Source organism: Hypanus sabinus, chromosome 5 (genome assembly GCF_030144855.1).
Source record: "Hypanus sabinus isolate sHypSab1 chromosome 5, sHypSab1.hap1, whole genome shotgun sequence".
Lineage (NCBI taxonomy): Eukaryota > Metazoa > Chordata > Chondrichthyes > Myliobatiformes > Dasyatidae > Hypanus > Hypanus sabinus.
The window spans coordinates 73,689,351-73,714,339 of record NC_082710.1 but is presented as its reverse complement, the minus strand read 5'-3'; the positions used below and the strand labels follow the sequence as shown (position 1 = coordinate 73,714,339).

Genomic DNA, 24,989 nt, shown 5'->3' with positions numbered 1-24,989 from the left:
TGTGCTGTTTTGTTTTTTGTTCTTAAACCCAATACCTAATTGTTTGTATATTTATAAAGGAGATAAAACAATCCTTTCATGTTCTGCACTGACTTATGAGTGAGTATGATTATCTACAATTGCATGATTAACTGCTGATAGAATGCTTCATTCTGCATCATTTCAGGGGAAATACTTTATGATTAATGATATCAACGACAAAATCGATGTTCTTCTTACCCTGAAGAGTTATGGAGCACCAAATTTTCGACCGATTCAGCTCGGCTATTCTGTATATGGCATGGGGCAAACAACACTGAATGGCTTCCAGATAGTATTACAAAAACTAAAGGAAGAAGGAAATCAGGTGAGAAATCTGTTCAGTGCTGAGTCACATTCCTCTGGCTGGTCTAGACAGAAAAACAGAAGTCACAAATGTTTGTGTATTGACAGAATTTTGGTTCATGTATTTAGCAGGCTTGAGGTGTGAACCATCACTTGAGGTGATTGAGTGTGAGATCCAAAAAGCAGGCAGGGTTAGTCAGGACACTTGGTGGCACTTGAGAGCATTAGGCACATGGCAATAGCCTTAAGAAGAAGTTAGGTTTAAGTGGCTTGGATATTGGTGAGTGGGACAGGATTAAGTCAGAAAGAGTTTTTGGGACATTCAGAGGCACATGATTAAATAAGCTAAAACCAGCATGGTTTCCTTCAGGGGAAATCTTGTCTGACAAACCTGTTAAAATTCTTTATGGAAATAACAGGCAAGATAGGCAAGGAGAAGTAAGTGGACTTTGTTTACCTGGATTTTCAGAAGGCCTTTGACAAGGTGCTACACTTTAAGAAGAGAGGAAGGCAAAATAAAGGAAATTTTAGCCCAGTTAGCCTAACCTCAGTTGTTGGAGAAAGTGTTGGAGTCTATTTTTAAGGATGAGGGTTTGGGGTATTTGAAGACTAATGATAAAATAAGTCAGAGTCATCATGGTTTCTGAAAAGAGAAATCTTCCCTGACTAATCTGTTAGAGTTCTTCAAGGAAGTGACAGGCAGGGTGGACAAAGGAGAGGCAGTGGATGTCACTTGCTTCGATTTTCAGAAGGCATTTGATAAGGTGCCACACATATGGACGTGAACAAGATACCTGGATGGTATGTTGCTTCCTAGGTGCCAGGGTCAAGGATGTCTCAGATCGTCTCCATAACATTTTGGAGAGAGAGTGGGAGCAGCCAAATGTCTTGGTACATATTGGTACCAGTGACATAGAAGAAAAAGCAATGAGGTCCTGAAGAGAGAATTTAAAGAGCTAGGTAGAAAGCTGAGAAGCAGGACCTCCCAGGTACTAATTTCTGGATTGCTGTCTGTGCCAGTGAGGTTAGAAACAGGATGATCTAGAAGATAAATGTGTGGCTGAGGAACTGGTGCAGGGGGCAAGGCTTCAGATACTTGGAATCTCTTCTGAGGAGATATGACCTGTTCAAAAGTGATGGGTTGCATCTGAACCTGAGGAAGACCAATATTCTCCCGGGTAGGTTTGTTAGAGCTGTTGGGGAAGGTTTAAACAACACACACAAAATACTGGTAGAACACAGCAGGCCAGGCAGTATCTATAGGGAGAAGCACTGTCGACGTTTTGGGCTGAGATCCTTCGTCAGGACTCAAAGACCAGTCAGAAGGTGTGGCTCTGCTGGTAAAGAACGGCATCAAATTAGTAAAAAGATGTGATACAGGATCAGAAGAATCCTTGTGGGTTGAGTTAAGAAACTGCAAGGGTAAAAGGATGTTGATGGCAGTTATATACAGGCCTCCCAACAGTGGCTGGGAGGTGGACCACAGGTTACAACAGGAAATAGAAAAGGCGAGTCAAAAGGGCAATGTTATGGTAGTGATGGGAGATTTTAACATCCCGGTCAATTGGGAAAATCAAGTTGATAATGGATCTCAAGAGAGTGAGTTTGTTGAATGCCGAAGAGATAGCTTTTTAGAGCAGTTTGTTGTTGAGCCTACTAGGGGATCAGCTATACTGGATTGGGTGTTATGTAATGAACAGGAGGTGATTAAGGAGCTTAAGGTAAAAGAACCCTTAGGAACCAGTGATCACAATATAATTGAGTTCAACTTGAAATTTGATAGGGAGAAAGTAAAGTCTGATGTGGCAGTATTTCAGTGGAGTAATGGAAATTACAGTGGCATGAGAGAGGAGTTGGCCAAAGTAAATTGGAAGGAGATGCTGGCAGGGATGACAGCAGAGCAGCAATGACGAGAGTTTCTGGGAAAAATGAGGAAGGTGCAGGTATATGTATTCCGAAAATGAAGAAATACTCAAATGGTAAAATAGTACAACCGCAGCTGCCAAGGAAAGTCAAAGCTATTGTAAAAGCAAAAGAAAAGGCATACAACAAAGCAAAAATCAGTGAGAAGATAGAAGATTGGGAAGCTTTTAAAAAACAATAGGGAGCAACTATAAAAATCATTAGGGAAAATATGAAATATGAAAGCAAGCTAGCAAATAATATCAAAGTGGGTAGTGAAAAGTTTTTAAGTATGTTAAATATAAAAGAGAAATGAGAGTGGATATAGGACCACTAGAAAATGAGGCAGGAGAAATAATAACAGGGGACAAGGAGATGGCTGATGAATTATATGAGTATTTTTCATCAGTCTTCACTGTGGAGGACACTAGCAGTGTGCCAGATGTTGTAGTGTGTGAAGAAAGAGAAGTGGGTGCTGTTACTATTATAAGAGAGAAGATGCTCAAAAAGCTGAAAGACCTATAGGTACATAAGTCACCCAGGACCAGATTAACTGCATCATAGGGTTCTGAAAGAGGTAGTTTAGAGATTGTGGAGGCATTAGAAATGATCTTTCAGAAATCATTGGACTCTGGCATGGTGCCAGAAGTCTGAAAAATTGAAATTATCACTCTACTCTTTAAGAAAGGAGGAAGGCAGCAGAAAGGAAATTATAGACCAGTTAGCCTGACCTCAGTGGTTGGGAAGATGTTAGATTCAATTGTTAAGGATGAGGTGATGGAGTACTTGGTGACACAGGACATGATAGGACAGAGTCAGCATGGTTTCCTTCAGGAAAAAATCCTGCCTCACGAACCCTTTTGGAATTCTTTGAGGAGATTACAAGTAGGATAGATAGAGGGAATGCAGTGGATGTTGTGTAGTTGGACTTTCAGAAGGCCTTTGACAAGGTGCCACACATGAGGCTGCTTACCAAGTTAGGAGTCCATGGTATTACAGGAAAGTTACTGACATGGTTAGAGCATTGGCTGATTGGTAGGAGGCAGCGAGTGGGAATAAAAGGATCCTTTCCTGGTTGACTGGCAGTGACTAGTGGTGTTCCGTGGGGATTGATGTTGGGACTACTTCTTTTTATAATGTATATAAATAATTCCGGTGGATGGAGCTCATCAGCCTGGGAAGGCAGCCCACCTAAGAGAGAGAAAACTCTGATTTCAAATCTCTGCTGCCTTGTGGCCATACCCATTTATGGGAAAGGCTTCGGGAGTAAACCCGGAGGACAAATCTGGAGCTGAAGTCCCTACGGCAGTCTGACGTTGTCTTCAACCTCGCTCTAGCAGCTCGTGCAACGATACTGGTGCCAAGCTGTATCAGCCCTTGCCCTTCCCTTGGACAATATTATTGGCATGGAGAAGGGAGACTTGCTGTTTGGGCAACTGCCGGTTTTCCATACAACCTTGCCCAGGCCTGCGCCCTGGAGAGGCTGAAGCAAGACTTTCCAGGTGCAGATCCATGGTCTCGCGAGACTAACGGATGCCATCATCAAATAAATAATTTAGATGATGGAATAGAATGCTTTGTTGCCAAGTATGCAGATGATACTAAGATTGGTGGAGGGGCAGGTGTGTTGAGGAAACAGGTAGGATGCAGAAGAACTTAGACAGGTGAGGAGAATGGGCAAGAAAGTGACAAATGAAATACAATGTTGGAAAATGCATGGTCATGCACGTCAGTAGTAGATGTAAATGTGTGGACTATTATCTAAAAGGGGATAAAACCCAGGAATCTGAGATGCAAAGGGACTTGGGAGTCCTTGTGCTGAACACCATAAAGGATAGCTTGTAGGAAGAGACAGTGGTGAGGAAGGCAAATGCAATGTTAGCATTCCTTTCAAGAGGTCTAGAATACAAGGGCAAGGATGTGATTCTGAGGCTTTATAAGGCACTGGTGAGGCCTCACCTTGAGTATTGTGAATAGTTTTGGGCCCCTCATCTTAGAAAGGATGTGCTGGCATTGGAAAGGGTCCAGAGGAGGTTCGGAATGATGATTCCAGGAATTAAAGGATCCGGGAATGAGGAACGCTTGATGGCTCTGCTTCTGTACTCGCTGGATTTCAGAAGGATGGGCGGGGGGGGGGGGGGAATCTCATTGAAACCTTTCGAATGTTGAAAAGTGAGACAGAGTAGATGTGGAAAGGGTGTTTCCAATGGTGGGAGTGCCCAGGACAAGAGGGCACAGCCCCAGGAGAGAGGGGCGCCCTTTCAAAACAGAAATGTAGAGACATTTCTTTAGCCCAAGGTTGATGAATTTGTGGAATTTGTTGCTACATGCAGCTGTGGAGGTCAGAGGTCTATATAAGGCAGAGATTGATAGGTTCTTGATGGGACATGGCATCAAAGGTTACGGGGAGAAGGCCAGGAAATGGGGTTGAGGAGGTGAAAAAAAAGAATCCGCCATGAGATGGTCCAATTCTGCTCCTATGTCTTATGGTCTAATAAGGCTGTTTAGCACAATAAAATCCTCTGGCGTTACAGAAAAGATACTGGCACGGATAGAGGAATCACTGACGGGCAGGGGGCAGCTGGTGGAAATAAAAAAGCACTTTTCTGGTTGGCTAACAGTGACTAGTGTTTCTCAGTATTGGGACCACTACTTTTCACATTGTTTGTCAATGCTTTAGATAATAGAATTCATGGCTTTGTGACAAAGTTTGTAGATGATAAAAAGATAGGTAGAGAGGTAGGTAGTGCTGAGGATCAATGTGATGGCAGTAGGACTTGGACAAATTGGAAGAATGGGCAAAAGAGTGGCAGGTGGAATGCAGTGTTGGGAAAAGTATGATAATGCATTTTGGTAAAAGGAACAATAGTATGGACTACTATCTAAATGGGGAGAAGGTACAAACATCTGGGGTGCTGTGGGACTTGGGAGTCCTTGCACAAGAATCCCAGAAGGTTAATTTGCAGGTTGAGGTAAATTTACAGGTTTACAGGTAAAGAAGGTAAATACATTCATTTAAGGGGCAATAAAATATAAAAAAAGGGAGATAATGATGAGTCTTTATAAGACACCAGTCAGGCCACATCTAGAGTATTGTCCTGAACGTATTCGGGGCTTATGCATGTTACTAGTGCAATATCTTGTACGCACCTGAGTGCTCAGGGCTTAGTGATTCCATGGAAGCAGTCGAGATGCTGCAGTTTTTAAACTAATCTTTGAGTAGATCTTTTCTCAAAAGATCTTGAATCTTTTCTCCTGCTAATACCTTCTGTGAACAGAGCTTAGAGCCACAACACATAGGTAAACACTTATTCTTCATGTTAGTCAATTAATGTAATGTCATTAGCTATATACAGGCTGTTAACCAATGGATGAGGTTATAAGCTAATTGACAAAAGTGTCAAGGATCGATGGAGTAATATTTTAATGTGACTAGAGTTGTGCAGCCAACTGGCTTACCCCTTCTCCTATTTCTGATGTTCATAAATTGGACTAACTGAATAGATTCTTCTTGAAAGAAGATTAATTAATAACTCAGTGACTAAAACTTGGGAAGGAGTGTAGGATATATACTTTAAATGGTCAAAAACATGCAGGGCTACAGAAATAGGGGTTAATAAACCACTGTAATAAATCTTTTGAAGCACTGCTATTGGTATAATGAGCTCACCTAAACTGTGCTATTGTATGAATAGATGCAAGCAGCACTGTTACCCAGAACTGACCTTGACTTCCAGTGCTGGTCTGTGTGGAATCTCAAGTGTACCTTCAAGTGAACACATGGGTCTCTTTGGATGTGTTAGCTTTCTCCCATGCCCCAGAAATCTGCAAATTGGTAGATTAATTGGTCACTGTAAATTGCCATTGATGAAAGTGAATGGCAGAAACTAGGAGGAAGTGATGGAAATGTGGGAAATGAATACCCTTAGAGAGTAAGACCATATATTTTGGATATATACCTCAAGAATGGTTGAAAAGAGATAAATATTTAATGAATATACTGTTGGTGGCTGGTAAAAAGACTCTTACTAGGAAATGGTTATCATAGGATAGCCCAACTTTAAATACATGGATGGAAATTACAATAGACATTTACAATATGGAGAAGATAACAGCATTTGTTAATCTTAAGCAGGAACAATTTGATTCATACTAGGAAAAATGCTTTAACTACGTAACACCTCATGGGCCTAATTTTATTCTCACAAATCAATGAATCTGTCCCTACTTGTACATAGTTCTTTCCTTTTGCTTGTTTTTTCTTTCCACTCTTTTCTATAAGTGTATACCTCAGATAAATACTTTGTGGAGATCTGTGATATATATGATTATATGATATATATGTACAATGTCTGAAATACATCTTATGGAAATGTTTGTTTGATGATGAACTTCAATAAAAAAATAAATTACAAAAAAAAGGAAATGTGGGAAATGTAAAACAGGGTTCGTTTAGGATTCAAGGTTTCCAAGGTCCATTTAATCTCAGAGAAATGTATACAATACACACCCTGAAATTCTTCTTCTTTGCAACCATGCACGAAAATAGTGGAATACTCAAAGAATGAATGACAGTTAAATGTTAGAACCCTAAAGCCCACCCGCTCCCCCCCCACACGTAAGCAGCAGCAAAGCAATGATACCCCTCCCCCCAAACACTCAAGCGTGCAGCAAAGCATGAATAAAGACAGAGACTTGCAGTACCCCAAAGACTACTTGTTCACCTGGTAACTCCACATACCACAGGCTCTCTCTCTCTGTAATAAGGGAAATAAGGTGTCCCTGATTAGTATAAAAATGGGTGTTTGATGGTCATCATGTACTCATTGGGTGAAAGGATATGTTTCTATGGAGTACGTTTTCAGCATTTATTGCTTTTTCATTTAATTTTTTGAAGTCTGACCATTTATCAAAACTTGTTTTTCCACAACCTCGATTCACTAGGAAATTATTTACTTCAATGTGCGAGAGGAGCCTGTCATTTTTCTTCATCAGGAGGACGATTTTGTTCCTTATACCCCACGTGACCATGATGACCTTCAAGAAAATCTCTATAATCTGACTTCAAGAGATCAGGTGGAAAATCTGGAATTAATCATTAAAAATGAGGTATGTGAATTTCCTGAGTTTTACAAATGACACCGAGTATCTTCTGGATAGACCAGACAGTTCAATTATTTCCATGTTGATTTCTCTTTGTATAGGAGAGAGAACCTGATTGTTGTGGTTGAGCCATATCAGATTGATGTGAGAATGTGCTACATTAGTGTGTGTGTGTCTGATCGTGTAGTGAATCAACCATGCTTGCTGAGTGCTGAGGGTTCTCCCTCTTTCTCACGTGGGCTTTAGAGTGCATGTGCTTTTCATTCAGCAGGCCCAGTCCAACACTCCCACACTGTAAATTGCACAGTGTGTTCATGGCTACAAGGAATGTTTAATCCAGTAGAAACCTTTAATCCTACTGTTCCATTGTCATTCTTGCTTTGAGTGTATACTATACTTGGCAATGAGAATCAAAACAAGAATGGTTGTTCTATTACAAGCACCCAATCTGTTTTTGAATGTAGCTATGACAAGACTCAGAGTGGTTAACCCAATCATTGGTTGCCATTTGTATCAGAGAGATAACTTGATTGTTGTCCAAAAGTCTGATAGGTCAGTTTGCATCTGTGGCAACAACAAATTGACTGCAAACCCTGTGAAAAAAGTAAATGACTATCGATTACCATTGAAGGACTGTATGTAACCCTGTCGAGAGGCCAACAGTTCTCAACACTCGACCCAAAACATGCCTGTTACAGTCAGGTCACTCTGGATGAAGACGTTCAGGAGATTACTGCAATTAACTCACACAGAGGCCTGTTTCAATACAAACGGCTGCCATTTGGGCTGAGTTTGACCCCTGGTTTACTCCAATGACTTATTGGTAGCTTGGTTAAAGAAATCCCCTATGTCTGTTCCTATCTTGAATATATGTTAGTAACTGGGACGTCAGTGGCCCACCACCTTGCAACATTGGACAAAGGCATAATGGGGGAGACACCATTTTATCCAAAAGATATCATCACCCAGAACACAATGATGGACATTGACCTTGTCTGCCTACTCTTACACAATAAAGTATATCCCCCTACCCCGGAAAGAAAATGTGGAGGGAGTCAGCAATGGTCAAGTACACCGCGTCTGCCGCAGCACCATTCAAAGTTATGCCTAGAGAAAACCCCCATCACCAGTCACTTCACGAGGCAGTGGACCACCTGGGATCCACAGGTGAAAAGAGGGAATCTGGCCCATCACTCCTCCACCCGAATTTTAACCATTCACAAATCGGCAATATGAACTGAGCCTACAGGATGGCTGAATATTTTGTGGCTGTTGTGTAGTGGTTCACTTCTCCCCCACCCTAGTCTGCAAGCGTGTTCTCAGTGGCGTGCATGATGCCCAACCAAGTGTGGAGCTAATGAACGCACTGGCTAGAAGCTCTGTGTGGTTACCCAAATGGACACCGATATTGAGAAGATGGTGCACATCGGTCCGATCTGTCGGTTGTCAGATGTCACCCTTAAACCATTCTGGTTATTGTGGATGCCTATTCGGAGTGCATAGAGGTGTTACCCACTCATTCATCATGTCACTCCACAACTACCACCACTAAACTACAGTTGGCCTTTGCCACATTTGGTATTCTGGAAATGATCATACCTGGCAACGGTCTGGCCTTCACGAGTGCCAAATTTGAGGAGTTTCTTGAGAAGAATGGTGTTATGTACTGGACAAAGGGTCTATATCAAGCAGCATCAACTGGCCCAGTGGAGCGAGCAGTGCAAACAATGAAATGAAGTCCTTCAAAACAAACCCAAACATTTCCTTTTCCAATATTGAGTTACCCCAAATGGTGATACGAGGCCTTTCAAAGATCTCAGATCTCAAGTTTGACAGTTAAATGTGGAGCAGTTAAGCATGATGCCTTTAAGGGTCAATGCCAAGGCCAATGCTGAAAATGCAGCTGGAGAAGAGGGATTTAAACCAGGCTGAAGTGGAGAGCGATGTGACCTCCCCTGCTGACCATCTTGTTAGTGAATGTACAGTCACTTGACGATCTCAGGGCAAGGCTGCTGTATCAGAGGCAGATGAGGCTGAACTCTCTTGTTTGTTGCATTGAGTCTTGGTTAACAGCGAACACGCCAGACAGAGTTATCCGACCGGAGGGTTTTACCTTCTTCGGAATTGATCGAACCTTGAATCCTGGAAAGGAAAGAGGTGGCGATGCATGCTATTTAGTCAATTCTCTTTGGTACATGGACTTTGGGGCTATGTCAACCTCTTGTTCTCCTGACTTAGAACAACTAATGATTAAATGTAGATCATTCTATTTGCCCTGGGAGTTCTCATCCATGATCCTGACTGAAGTTTACATACCACCAGATAATGCTTTGCATCAGTCTTCACTGTGGAAGACACTAGCAGTGGGCCAGGGGTCCATGAATGTCAGGAGCTACTGCAAAGGACAAGGAGCTAGGCAAACTCAAAGGTCTTAAGGTGGATAAGTCACCTAGACCAGATGGACTACATTCCAGAGTCCTGAGAGAGGTTGCTGAAGGGATAATGGATGCATCGATCATGGTCTTTCAAGAATCACTTGATTCTAGCATGGTCCCAGAGGGCTGGGAAATCACAAATGTTACTCCACTCTTTAAGAAGGGAGGAAGGAAAAAGAAGGGAAATTATAGGTCAGTTAGCCTAACCTCAGTGGTCGGGGAAGTGTTGGAAACTATCATTAAGGATAATGTTTTGGGGTACTTGGAGACTAATGATACAATAATTCAAAGTCAACATGGTTTCTGTGAAGGGAAATCTTGCCTTAATAATCTGTTAGAGTCTTTGAGTAAGTTTTTGGAGTATTGTCAACATGTCTCAGAAAGGATGTGTTGTCATTGGAGAGACTCCAGAGGAGGTTCACGAGAAAGGGGTTAACATATGAGGAATGTTTGGCAACTTTGGGCCCGTACTCATTCGGATTTAGAAGAGTGCGGGTGGATCTCATTGAAATCTACTGAATGTTGAAAGGACTAGATAGGATGGATGTGGAGAGGATGTTTCCTATGGTGGGGGTATCCAGAACTAGAGGGCAACGCCTCAAAATTGAGGGATGACCTTTTAAAACACAGGTAAGGAGAATTTTTTTTAGCCAAAGAATAGTAAATCTGTGGAATGCTCTGCCACAGACTGAAGTGGAGGCCAAGTCCATGGGTATATTTAAGGTGGAAGTTGATAGTTCCCTGATCATGAAAACATATGGTAAGAAGGCAGGTGTATGGGGTTGAGCGGGATCCAGAATCAGCCATGATAGAATGGTAGAGCAGGTTCGATGGGCCAAATGTCCTAATTCTGCTCCTATGTCTTATGGTCTTATGATCCTTTGGTCTCAATGTCTGAAGATGACGTACAGCCTGCCTTCAAGAGAGTGAATCCAAGGCAAGCGTTTGGCCAATATGGAGTATCTGGTCGAATACTGAAGACCTGCGTCTAAATGACTATTGCCCGGTAGTATTTACATCCACAATGATGAAGTGTTTTGAGAGGCTGTTGTTGAAGTATATCAGCTCCTTTCTGAATGAGGACATGGATCTGGTCCAATTCGCCAACTGAAGCAACAGGACTAAAGCAGATGTTATCTCGTTGGCTGTTCACACAACCCTGGAACATCTGGACAGTAAGGATGCACAGATCAGGATACTCTTTCATCGATTACAGCTCAACATTTAATACCATCATCCCCTCAAGACTAATCAGTAAACTCCAAGACCTGGGCCTCAATACCCCTTTGTGCATTTGGATCCTGGATTTCCTCATTTGTAGACCCCAGGCAGTTCGGATTGGCAAAAACATCTCTTCCACAATCTCCATCAACACAGGAGCACTGCAGGGCTATGTGCTTACCCCTGCTCTGCTCGCATTATACCTACGATTGTATGGCTAAGTACAGCTCCGACTCCATATGCAAGTTTGCTGATTACAGCACTGTTGTGGGCTGTTTCAAAGGGGGAGATGAATCAGCATACAGGACGGAGATTGACAATTTGTCTGAGTGGTGTCATAACAACAACCTCTCATTCAATGTCAATAAGGCCATAAGACATAGGAGTAGAATTAGGCCATTCAGCCCATCAAGCCTGCTCCAGCATTCCATCATGGCTGATCTTTCTTGTCATATCCTTTGATGCCCTGACTGATCAGGAAGCGATCAACTTCCATCTTAAATATACCAATGAACTTGGCCTCCACTGTAGTCTGTGGCAGAGCAGAAACTGATTGTAGACATCAGGACAGGGAAACCAGAGGTCCATGAGCCAGTAATCATCAGATGAGAGATGGAGAGGGTCAGTAACTTTAAATGCATGTTCCGACATTGTATTTCATTTTCAGCTCTTATGGCCATTCTCCTAATCTGTCTAAGTCCTTCTGCAGCCTACCTGTTTCATCAACACTACCTGCCCCTCCAGCAATCTCCATATCACCTGCAAACCTGGCAATAAAGCCATCTATTCCATCATCTAAATCACTGATATATAAAATAAAAAGCAGTCCCAACACCAACCCCTGAAGAACAACACAGGTCACTGGCAGCCACCCAAAAAAGAATCATTCTATTCCCACTCATTGCCTCCTATGGTTCTTAGGAAGCTGAAAGGTCTGAAGGTAGATAAGTCAGCTGAACCAGTTGGTGTACAGCCCAGGGTTCTGAAAGTGGCTGAAGAGATTGTGGAGGCATTAGTAATGATCTTTCAGGAATCACTAGATATGAGCCCATAGTATTACAGGGCAAATTCTAGCATGGATAAAGCAGTGGTTGATTGGCAGGAGGCATAGAGTGGGAATAAAGGGGGTCTTTTCTGGCTGGCTGCTGGTGACTAGTGGTGTTCCACAATGGTCTGTGTTGGGATTGATGGCTTTGTTGCAAAGTTTGTAGCAGAGGATAGAGCCAACCAGAATGGGATCCCTTTATTTCAACTCTCTGTTTCCTGCCAATCAACTAACACTGTATCCACATATGTAACTTTCCCGTAATTCCATGGGCTCTTATCTTGTTTAGCAGCCTCATGTGCAGCACCTTGTCAAAGGCCTTCTGAAAATCCAAATACACAACATCCACTGCATCTCCCTTGTCTAGCCTACTTGTAATTTCCTCAAAAAATTGCATTAGGTTTGTCAGGCGGGATTTTCCTTTAAGGAAACCATGCTGAGTTCTGCCTATCTTGTCATATGCCTCCAGGTACTCCGTAACCTCATCCTTGACAATCGACTCCAACAACTTCCCAACCACCGATGTCAAGCTAGCAGGTCTATAATTTCCTTTTTGCTTCCTTGCCCCTTTCTTAAATAGCAGAGTGACATTTGCAATCTTCCAGTCTTCCATACAGCCCCCATTGTCCATCCCTCCTGATTGGATAGCCCTCATCCAATCAGGTTTCTGCTCTCCCACCTTGTTTACAATTGAATTCCAGATCTTACTTAGAGCAAGACCTTCTACAAAAATCATATCCTTGAAACTGATGGTATGATCTTTATGTTTCAATTTTTCTAACAGGCTCAGGTTATAAGATAAAAGAGACAATGCATAAATTAAAAAACCAATTTGTGAGACAACTTTCATGCCTAACACTAAGGTCAATTTTGCATTCTTGTAGCATCTGAAATTAACGTAATGATTCAACCATTAAAACAGGAGCATTCCTCAAAACTCAGTGATAACCAACTTGCAAAAAGAGCTCCCGTTTCTGAAGAAAAGCCCAGTAAAGCAATTAATATAATGAAAAGTTTCTGTCTAAAACCCTCATAATTTTGAATTCTTGTATTATGACTTCCTCTGTCCTGATACATAAAGGTAAATGAGGTTGAAATTTATTGTTTGATCTTTTTAGTCCACACTATTAAGTACCAAACAGAATCTGCAGATTTCGAACACCCATGCTAATACCAATATTGTTTTTCCTTTTCTGTTACATTTAGCTGCTGGATTTTGCTGTTTTGAGCAACAAAGTATACTTTGTTTATCATGGCACAGAGCAATTTGTTGCTGAGCCTCTCCCAAAGACAATTGAGAACGTGGAAGATGTTCGTATCTCCGAGGAGGTCTATAGAGGCTATGTGTTTACAATGCCATACTTCAGGTACTTTCATTAGTACGAATTTTTATTTTTATTAATGTGTATTTTTAAAACAAGATTTGGATCACTGTCAACAATTTAAAACAATCACTCAGGTACTCTGTTCTTGCAAATTCCTGTCCCTTCTCCAATCTCCCTTGTTTCTAAAAGTCCTTTTTATGCCATCCAAATTTATGTCTCTATTTTGTATAACTGTGCTTCAATCAGCCAGTTCGATATCCACTTCAGTGGAGCACCCTTTATCAGAGTAGTTATGGTAGACCGCTCCATGAAAACCTGCCTCCTGTTTTTCAAACTGATGACCATGACATCCTCCTTTATCTTCTCATAGGATGGGAACACACTGACCTGGTTCGATTAAGAGCCATTTATTTCAAGGAGAAGAGAATATAAATACAAAGAGATAATGCTAAAGCTTTCTAAGACATTGGGCAGGCCGCACTTGGAATATTGTCAATAGTTTTGGGCCCCATATCTCAGAAGGGATGTGTTGTCATTGGAGAGAGTCCAGTGGGTGTTCACGAGGATGATTCCAAGAATGAAGGGGTTAACATATGAGAAGCATTTGGCTGCTTTGGGCCTGTACTCACTAAAATTTATAAAGAATGTGGGGAAGATCTCATTGAAACCTACCAAATGTTGAAAGGACTAGGTAGGGTGGATGTGGAGAGGATGTTTCTTCTGGTGGAGGTGTCCAGAACTAGGCGGCACAGCCTCAAAATTGAGGGGAGACCTTTTTGAACAGAGGTAAGGAGGAATTTTTTTAGCCAGTGAGCAGTGAATCTGTGGAATGCTCTGCCACAGACTGCAGTGGAGGCCAAGACCAGGGGTATGTTTAAAGGGGAAGTTGATAGTTTCTTGATTGATCAGGGCATCAAAGGATATGGTGATAAGTTAGGTATATGGGGTTGAGTGGGATCCAGGATCAGCCATGGTGGAATGGTGCAGCAGACTCGATGGGCTGAATGGCCTAATTCTGCTCCTATGTCTTATAGTCTTATTCTTATAAATTCAGACATTGGCATCCATCATCTACAATGACTTCTTTTTCGAACTCTCGTAGCCCATGCTCAAACCTTTGCTTCCTATTCTCATCTATAAGTTACCTTTCATCTGAAAACACGCCAGTTTTTTGTGTATACTGCTGAATCCAGGTCTATCTAATCACCATCTTTCCTAATCTTGCCTCTGTTACTGATTTGTTTAGCTTCAGAAAAAGAGAACATTCCTCTGACTGGGAAGTCAAAGCTTCCATCTTTGGTTCCTATTGTGCCCCATCCCAAATTTAGCGACTCTGTTCCTTCGTCCCCTTGCAATGTACTCCAGCCATTAACCTCCATTAACTGCAGCCATCAGTGAGCCTGATCCTGACTATTTGTATCTTCTTGTCCTTGAGCAGAGTTTCTCCCAGCTGAGGGCGACATATCCACCTAGTCACTTCATCATCATTATGTTGGCAGCTGCTGACACTTTATTCATTGTTTTGTTTTGTTAACTTGCGTCCTTAATGAATAACGGCTTCTTTCTTCCATGAACGTGAACTTACTAATATCTGTTACCTGTATCTTAACTCACACTGTCCAGTTACTGGGTGTTGATTGGCCCACACTGAGTTTTGAAGAGACAATGACTCAGTTTTAAACTTTGAATTCTTGTACTCCCTCCCTGTTTTTGTGATCTCCACCTTCCTATGAAGATTACTATACTTCTGTTGTTGTCCTCTTGTGCACTGCCAGGATACTAACCTCTACATTTCACTCACTGAGCCACTCTACCTCTCACTTCTGCTTCGAGGTATACCTGAAAATCTGCATTTCATTCTGTTGGTCGCCCATCCAAAAAAACTCCTCCCTGAGCATGGTCCCAAAGTTTGACTCCAGTACAGTGCCTGAGTTGAAAGCACAATCTAATTGTGGTTTTTCGTTGCTGGTTTCTTTGTGTGTGTTGCCATGTACTTGCTGGCTGTCTGCCTATTAGCAAACAAATGTCTACATCTAAGAAGTATTTAGTTTCCTGCTTAAACAGGAATGAGCATTGAGAATGCAATTTCTTTGCATGATGTAATAAAGTTCCCAGCTTTTAGGAAAAGAAAATTCCATGCTATATTGATTCCATATTGTCCTGATGAAGGGTCTTGACTTCAAATGTAAACTGTTCATCTCCCTCCATAAATGCTGCCTGACTTCATTAATTCCTCCAGCTTTTTGTGTACTGCTCCCAATTTGAAGCACCTGCAGACTTTTGTGTCTCCCTTCTGGATTCAATGTTCTTGCTGTGGACAATAGCTGAAATCTGAAACGGTCTCTTCAAGAATTCCAGATCCTTAGACTGTGGCAGCTTTCAAATCTAAGATCAATAGACAGCTGGAACTTTGCAGCAGAGCCAGTTTTCTTTATCGAATAGAACATCTCACATTATGATTGAATTCAATCTCTTTGTAGCACAGAGAATGCAATTTAACTAGGTTAATAATCACTAACAACAGAAGATTCTGGGCAGACCCAACTATTAGGCAGCAATAGTGGAAAGAGGAAAAGGCTTTGTTTCAGGTTGAGAACCTGTTGTCAGAACTAAGTAAGATAACAAGTAAGGTTTAAATTTTAGAGAGGAGAGGGAGTGTGGTGAACTACATAGACCTGTCTGGACACGCCCCCCCCCCCCCCCCCCCCCGCTGACTGCTCCTGTGGCTCCTCCCACAGACCCCAGTATAAAGGCGATTGGAGACACTGCCCCGGCCTCGGTCTCTAGGATGTAGTGCGGTGGTCAATTGCTGCTTGTTCTTTCTTCCAGCCAATTAAAGCCTATATCTCGCGTCATGTCTCCGAGAGTTATTGATGGTGCATCATGGAGAAAGGATCAAACAAAATGAGTACCTCTGATGGGGTGTAGTCAGGGTTATTCTTGGAATAACTTGCATTAATAACCAGCAGTTCCTCCTCCCTCCCAGATATAAACGATTGCCTTTGCCTGTTGCTGACACCCTGGAAGAAGCAGACTTTGACGCCTTCATTAGCACAGTAAGGGTAAGTTAGCAGAATATGTGAGATGAACTCTGTTTTCACTAAGGCTGATAATAGGTGTGAAGAGATATAAAGTGCCTTTGTCTCAGATGTAAAGTGCTAAAAGCTTTACCAGATGTTGAAAGATTAAATATCACCATATGCTTCTGGTTTCAAAAGATTGAAACTGCTCTGGATATCACAGGCAGAAAGCGATCACAATCCAAGATGATGTAAGAATTAAAGAGATTGTAATTCCACCAGATGTGTCTGAAAAAGGTTTTAAAAACCTCACCAAATGACTCAAGGTGAATAAAACTAAAAGCACACCAGGCTGGAAAATGAAACTTGCCAGATGTTGTAGTCTGAACGCTTTTGGTCTTGCCAACTATTATTTCCTGTAGGAGACTGAAACCCTCTCAGATATTCAGGTGTGTTGGAAATGAGAAATGGCAGAATTTATCTTCTGTGAGATAGAAAAAGTATCAGAGGAATAATAAAACTTGTATTCAAATCCAAAACTTCAATACAAATTGCTATTTTTATTCAAGCCAGAAAAATGATATCAGTATTGTTAAGAAATTTCAGCAAGAGACCAAGTTATTTCAGGATATAATCATTATGGGACCATTTAACCACAGTAGTCACCTTGCCAATCCCACTGTAAACACAACTCTCACTGCTATATTGTGACTTGTTGCTGAATAGAATTAAGGTCACATTATCCCAATGACAACAAAGCAGGATAGGAATGGTTTAGAGTGATATGAGACAAACACAAGCCTATGGGATTAGCTTAGTTAGGCACCTTGGTTGGTATGAATCAGATGGGCCGAAGGGCTGTAGTTACTCCATTTCTCTATAATTGTATGTTAGGGTCTATTATCTATGCCAAATGCCGGAAGAATGAAGATGCCCTAAATTTTTTTAGTAAAATCTTTACTTAGTGAGGCTGTGGATGGCAGACCACTCCACAGTGAGAGCTTTAGCTTTGCACATGCTAGACCTTCTCTCCCCTGTCAAAAATGCCAAACGAGACTTCTCTAAAGACATGGTATAACAAAATAATGTTTGCGAAGACATTTCTATGAACCTCTTGAATTTCATTCTATTGATACCAATAATTCCTTATATAAAAACACAGATTCGATAATATCTTTCAAAAGAGATGCAATCATTTAAGTGAAAACGAAAGACTTTAGTGATCATAATTCTATCTCCTTTACAATAGCATTGGAGAGAGATAGGAATGGACAAGTTAGAAGAGTGTTTAATTGGAGTAAGGGGAATTATGAGGCTATCAGGCACAAAATTGGAGGCTTAAATTGGAAACAGATGTTCTCAGGGAAAAGTACGGAAGGAATGTGGCAAATATTCAGGGGATATTTGTGTAGAGCTCTGTATAGGTACATTCCAATGAGACGGAAGTTATGGTAGGGTACAGGAACCATGGTGTACAAAGGCTGTAATAAATCTAGTCGAAAAGAAAAGCTTACAAAAGGTTCAGAGAGCTAGGTAATGTTAGAGACTTATAAGATTATATGGCTACTAGGAACGAGCTTAAGAAGAAAATTAGGGGAGCCAGAAGGGGCCAATAGGAGGCCTTGGTGGGCTGAATTAAGGAAAACTCCAAGGCATTTTACTAGTATGTGAAGAGCAAGAGGATAAGACATGAAAGAATAGGACCTATCAAATGTGACAATGGGAAAGTGTGTATGGAACTGGTGGAAATAGCAGAGCTACTTAATGAATATTTTATTTCAGTATTCACTATGGAGAAAGATCTTAGTGATTGTAGTGATGACTTGCAGCAGACTGAAAAGTTTGAGCATGTAGATTTTAAGAAAGTGGATGTGCTGGAGCTTTTGGAAAATATCAAGTTGGATAAGTCACCAGGACCATATGAGATGTACCCCAGGCTACTGTGGGAGGTGAGGGAGGAGATTGCTGAGCCTCTGGCAATGATCTTTGCATCATCAATGGGGATGGGAGAGGTTCCTGAGGATTGGAGGGTTGCAGATGTTGTTCCTTGATTCAAGAAAGGAAGTAGAGATAGCCCAGGAAATTATAGACCAGTGAGTCTTACCTCAGTGGTGGGTAAGTTGATAGAGAAGATCCTGAGAGGCAGGATTTATGAACGTTTGGAGAGGTATAATATGATTAGGAGTAGTCAGCATGGCTTTGTAAAGGGCAGGTCATGCCTTACGAGCCTGATTGAATTTTTTGAGAATGTGACTAAACACATTGATGAAGGAAGAGTAGTAGATGCAGTGTATATGGATTTCAGCAAGGCATTTGATAAAGTACCCCATGCAAGGCTCATTGAGAAAGTAAGGAGAAATGGGATCCAGAACTGGCTTGTCCAAGGAATGCAAAGAGTGGTTGTAGCAGGTCATCTTCTGCGTGGAGGTTGATCACCAGTGGAGTGGCTCAGGGATCTGTTCTGGGACCCTTACTCTTCATGATTTTTATAAATAACCTGGATGAGGAAGTGGAGGGATGGGTTAGTAAGTTTGCTGATGACACAAAGGTTGGAGGTGTTGTGGATAGTGTGGAGGGCTATCAGAGATTACAGCAGGACATTGTTAGGATGCAAAACTGGGCTGAGAAGTGGCAGATGGAGTTCAACCCAGGTAAGTGTGAAGTGGTTCATTTTGGTAGGTCAAATATGATAGCAGAATATAGTATTAATGGTAAGACTCTTGGCAGTGTGGAGGATCAGAGGGATCTTGGGGTCTGAATCCATAGGACGCTCAAAGCAGCTGCACAGGTTGACTCTGTGGTTAAGAAGGTGTATGGTGTATTGGCCTTCATCAATCATGGAATTGAATTTAGGAGCTGAGAGGTAATGTTGCAGCTATATAGGACCCTCGTCAGACCCACTTGGAGTACTGTGCTCAGTTTTGCTCGCCTCACTACAAGAAGGATGTGGAAGCCATAGAAAGGGTGCAGAGGAGATTTTCAAGGATGTTGCCTGGATTAGGGTGCATCCCTTATGAAAACAGGTTGAGTGAGCTTGGCCTTTTCTCCTTGGAGCATTGAAGGTTGAGAGGTGACCTGATAGAGATGAATAAGATGAGAGAGGCATTGATCGTGTGGATAGTCAGAGGCTTTTTCCCAGGGCTGAAATGGTTGCCACAAGAGGACAGGTTTAAGGTGCCGGGCAGTAGGTACAGAGGAGATGTCAGGGGTAAGTTTTTTGCTCAGAGTGATGAGTGCGTGGAATGGGCTGCCGGCAACAGTGTGGAAGGCAGATATGATAGTGTCTTTCAAGAGGCTTTTAGATAGGTACATGGAGCTTAGTAAAGTAGAGGGCTATAGGTAAGCCCAGTAATTTCTGAGGTAGGGACATGTTCTGCACAACTTTGTGAGGTGAAGGGCCTGTATTGTGCTGTAGGTTTTCTATTCTATGTTTCTATGACTTCTGGATTTTAAAGAAGTTGCAGATAAGCATAGCACACAGTAGTTGCAACCTTACAAAATACCTGTTAGGCTGTACTTGGAATATTTTGTGCCTTTCTGTTCAATGAAGTTACAAACACAAAGTCCTGCAGATGCTGGAAATACAGAGCAACACACTCTAAATAGGATCGAAAGATGGTGAATCTTTGCAGGTTGAATTAAGAAACTACAAGGGTAAAAGGATCCTGATGACACTTATATACAAGCCTCCCAACAATAGCTGGAATGTGGACCACAGATTACAACAGGAAATAGAAAAGTTGAGTCAAAAGTGCAGTGCAGTGATCGTCATGGGAGATTTCAATATGCAGGTCGATTGGGAATATCAGGTTGGTAATGGATCTCAAGAGAGTCAGGTTGTTGAATGCCTATGAAATGGTCTCTTTTAGAGAGTTTTTCATTGAGCCCACTAGGGAATTGGCTATACTGGACTGGGTATTATGTAGTGAACTGGAGGTGATTAGGGAGCTTAAAGTAAAAGAACCTTTAAGGGACAGTGATCACAATATGATTGAGTTCAACTTGAAATTCGATAGGGAGAAAGTAATGTCTGACATAGCAGTATTCAGTGGGGTACAGTGGTACGAGAGAGGAGTTGGCCAAAGTAAATATGAAGGAGATGCTGGCAGGGATGACAGCAGATCAGCAATAACATATAACATATAACAATCACAGCACATAAACAGGCCATCTCGGCCCTCCTAGTCCATGCCGAACTCTTAATCTCACCTAGTTCCACCTACCCGCACTCAGCCCATAACCCTCCACTCCTTTCCTGTCCATATACCTATCCAATTTTACCTTAAGTGACACAACTGAACTGGCCTCTACTACTTCTACAGGAAGCTCATTCCACACAGCTATCACCCTCTGAGTAAAGAAATACCCCCTCGTGTTTCCCTTAAACTTCTGCCCCCTAACTCTCAAATCATGTCCTCTCGTTTGAATCTCCCCTACTCTCAATGGAAACAGCCTATTCACGTCAACTCTATCTATCCCTCTCAAAATTTTAAATACCTCAATCAAATCCCCCCTCAACCTTCTACGCTCCAATGAATAGAGACCTAACTTGTTCAATCTTTCTCTGTAACTTAAGTGCTGAAACCCAGGTAACATCCTAGTAAATCGTCTCTGCACTCTCTCTAATTTATTGATATCTTTCCTATAATTCGGTGACCAGAACTGAACACAATATTCCAAATTTGGCCTTACCAATGCCTTGTACAATTTTAACATTATATCCCAACTTCTGTACTCAATGCTTTGATTTATAAAAGCCAGCGTTCCAAAAGCCTTCTTCACCACCCTATCTACATGAGACTCCACCTTCAGGGAACTATGCACTGTTATTCCTAGATCTCTCTGTTCCTCTGCATTCCTCAATGCCCTACCATTTACCCTGTATGTTCTATTTGGATTATTCCTGCCAAAATGTAGAACCTCACACTTCTCAGCATTAAACACCATCTGCCAACGTTCAGCCCATTCTTCTAACCGGCATAAATCTCCCTGCAAGCTTTGAAAACCCACCTCATTATCCACAACACCTCCTACCTTAGTATCATCGGCATACTTACAAATCCAATTTACCACCCCATCATCCAGATCATTTATGTATATTACAAACAACATTGGGCCCAAAACAGATCCCTGAGGCACCCCGCTAGTCACCGGCCTCCATCCCGATAAACAATTATCCACCACTACTCTCTGGCATCTCCCATCTAGCCACTGTTGAATCCATTTTATTACTCCAGCATTAATACCTAACGACTGAACCTTCTTAACTAACCTTCCATGTGGAACTTTGTCAAAGGCTTTGCTGAAGTCCATATAGACTACATCCACTGCCTTACCCTTGTCAACATTCCTCGTAACTTCTTCAAAAAATTCAATAAGGTGATTTCTGAGAAAATTCTGGGAAAATTCAGGAAGGTGCAGGACAGATGTATTATAAATACAAAGAAATATTCAAAAGGCAAAATAGTAAACTATGGCTGACACAGGAAGTCAAAGCTGATGTAAAAGCAAAAGAGAGGGCATGCAACAAAGCAAAAATTAATGAGGAGACGGGAAACATGAGGAAATCTGCAGATGCTGGAAATTCAAACAGCAACACACACAAAATGCTGGTGGAACGCAGCAGGCCAGGCAGCATCTATAGGGAGAAGCGCCGTCGATGTTTCGGGCCGAGATCCTTCGTCAGGACTAACCAAAAGGAAAGATAGTAAGAGATTTGAAAGTAGTGGGGGGAGGGGGAAATGCGAAATGATAGGAGAAGACCGGAGGGGGTGGGATGAAGCTAAGAGCTGGAAAGGTGATTGGTGAAAGTGATAGAGCTGGAGAAGGGAAAGGATCATGGGGCAGGAGGCCTCGGGAGAAAGGTGGGGGTGCAGAAACACCAGAGGGAGATGGAGAACAGGCAAACAACTAAAGATGTCAGGGATGGGGTAAGAAGGGGAGGAGGGGCATTAACAGAAGTTAGAGAAGTGAATGTTCATGCCATCAGGTTGGAGGCTACCCAGCCAGTCCCATTCCCATTCTAATATGTCTATCCATGGCCTCCTCTATTGTCAAAATGAATCCAAACTCAGGTTGGAGGAACAACACCTTATATACCGGCTGGGTAGCCTCCAACCTGATGGCATAAGCATTGACTTCACTAACTTCTGTTAATGCCCCTCCTCCCCTTCTTACCGCATCCCTGACATTTTTAGTTGTTTGCCTGTTCTCCATCTCCCTCTGGTGTTCCCCCCCACCTCCTTTCTTTCTCCAGAGTCTTCCCGTACCATGATCCTTTCCTTTCTCCAGCTCTGTATCACTTTCGCCAATCACCTTTCCAGCTCTTAGCTTCATCCCATTCCCTCCGGTCTTCTTCTATCATTTCGCATTTCCCCCTCCCCCCACTACTTTCAAATCTTTTACTATCTTTCCTTTCGGTTAGTCCTGACGAAGGGTCTCGGCCTGAAACGTCAACAGCACTTCTCCCTATAGATGCTGCCTGGCCTGCTGAGAAGACAAGGGATTGGGAAGCTTTTAAAACCCTGCAGAGAGCAACTAAAAGAATCATTAGGAGGGAAAACATGAAATGTGAAAGCAACATCAAAATGGATAGTAAAAGCTTTTTCAAGTATGTAAAAAATAAAAGATAGATGAGAGTGGATATAGAACCACTAGAAAATGAGGCTGGAGAAATAATAGCAGGGACAAGGAGATGGTAGATGAACTAAATGAGTATTTTTAATCCGTCTTCACTGTGGAGGATGCAAGCAGTCTCCCAGTTGTTGAAGGGTGTGAGGGAAGAGAAGTGAATGCAGTTACTATTACAAGAGAGAAGTTGCTCAAAAAACTGAAAGACCTAAGGGTACATATGTCATTTGGACCAAGTGAACTGTACCCTAGGGTTCTGAAAGAGGTAGCGTTAGAGTTTGTGGAGGCATTAGTAATGATCTTTCAAAAATCATTGGACTCTGGCAGGGGACTGAAAAATTGCAAAAGTTACTCCACTCTTTAAGAAAGGAAGAAGGCAGCAGAAAGTAAATCATAGACCAGTTAGCCTGACCTCAGTTGTTGGGACGATTGAGTGAATTGTTAAGGATGAGGTGATGGAATACTTGGTGACACAGGACAAGAAAGAACAAAGTCAGCATGGTTTCTTTTAGGGAAAATCTTGCCAGATGAACCTGTTGGATTTCTTTGAGGAGATGACATATGGGATGGATAAAGGGGTTGTAGTGGATGTTGTATATTTGGACCTTCAGAAGGCCTTTGAAAAGGTGCTTACCAAGTTAAGAGCCCATGGTATTACAGGAAGTTATTAACATGGTTAGAGCATTGGCTGACTGGTAGGAGGCAGCCAGTGGGAATAAAAGGATCCTTTTCTGGGTGGCTGCCAGTAACTAGTGGTGTTCCGCAGGGGTTGGTGTTGGGACCGCTTCTTTTTAATGCTGTATATGAATGATTCAGATGATATAAATATAAATAGAATGCTTTGTTGCCAAGTTTGCAGATGATACGAAGATTGGTGGAGGGGCAGGTAGTGTTGAGGAAACAGGTAGGCTGCAGAAGGACTTAGACAGATTAAGAGAATGGGCAAGAAATTGGCAAATGAAATACAATGTTGGAAAATGCATGGTCATGCTTTTTGATGGTAGAACTAAATGCACAGTTTACTTTCTAAGCAGGAAGAAAATCCAAAAATCTGAGATGTAAAGGGACTTGGGAGTCCTTGTGCAGAACACCCTAAAGGTTAACTTACAGCTAGAGTCAGTAGTGATGAAGGCAAATGCCATGTTAGCATTCATTTCAAGAGGTCTAGAATACAAGAGCAAGGATGTGATGCTGAGGCTTTATAAGGCACTGGTGAGGCCCCACCTTGAGTATTGTGAACAGTTTTGGGTCCCTCATCCTAGAAAAGATGTGCTGCCATTGGAGAGGAGGCTCTCGAGGATGATTCCAGGAATGAAAGGTTTGTTACCTCTGGGTCTGTACTCGCTGAAATTTAGAAGGATGTGGGGGCATCTGATTGATACTTTTCAGATGTTAAAAGTCCTAGAGAGAATAGATGTGGAAAGGATGTGTCCATTTAAAATAGAGATACAGAAACATTTCTTTAGCCAGAGGGTGGTAAATTTGTGCAATTTGTTACCACAGAGAACTGAGTCCAGATCATTGGGTGTGTTTAAATGGACACCCCTCTATTCTGAGGCTGTGCGTTCTTGTCCTAGACTAGCCCATCATAGAAAACATCCTTTCCACATCTATTCTCTCTAAGGCTTTTAACATCTGAAAGGTATCAATCAGATGTCCCCTCATCCTTCTAAATTCCAGCGAGTACAGACCCAGAGGTCACAAACCTTTCATTTCTGGAATCATCCTTGTGATCCTCTTCTGGATCCTCTCCAATGCCAGCACATCTTTTCTAAGATGAGGGACCCAAAACTGTTCACAATACTCAAGGTGAGGCCTCACTAGTGCCTTATAAAGCCTCAGCATCACATCTTTGCTCTTGTATTCTGGACCTCTTGAAATAAATGCTAACATTGCTTTAAGGCAGAGATTGATAGGTTCTTGTTTGGACATGACATCAAAGGTTACAGGGAGAAGGCTGGGAAATGGGATTGAGGAGGGGGAG

The 24,989-nt window shown here is 42.1% G+C and overlaps 1 protein-coding gene across 1 annotated transcript in view; it reads left to right on the top strand.

The window, feature by feature from the left end:
* LOC132394761 (paladin-like) overlaps window positions 1-24,989 on the top strand; it is a gene marked incomplete at its 5' end in the record, with an annotated part of 332,204 nt that overhangs the window by 17,267 nt on the left and 289,948 nt on the right. The window contains 4 exons of the mRNA XM_059971170.1: window positions 167-346; window positions 7,171-7,335; window positions 13,237-13,397; window positions 16,342-16,417. Of these exons, the coding sequence (XP_059827153.1) occupies window positions 167-346; window positions 7,171-7,335; window positions 13,237-13,397; window positions 16,342-16,417 (582 nt within the window). The remainder of the gene's footprint in view (window positions 1-166; window positions 347-7,170; window positions 7,336-13,236; window positions 13,398-16,341; window positions 16,418-24,989) is intronic.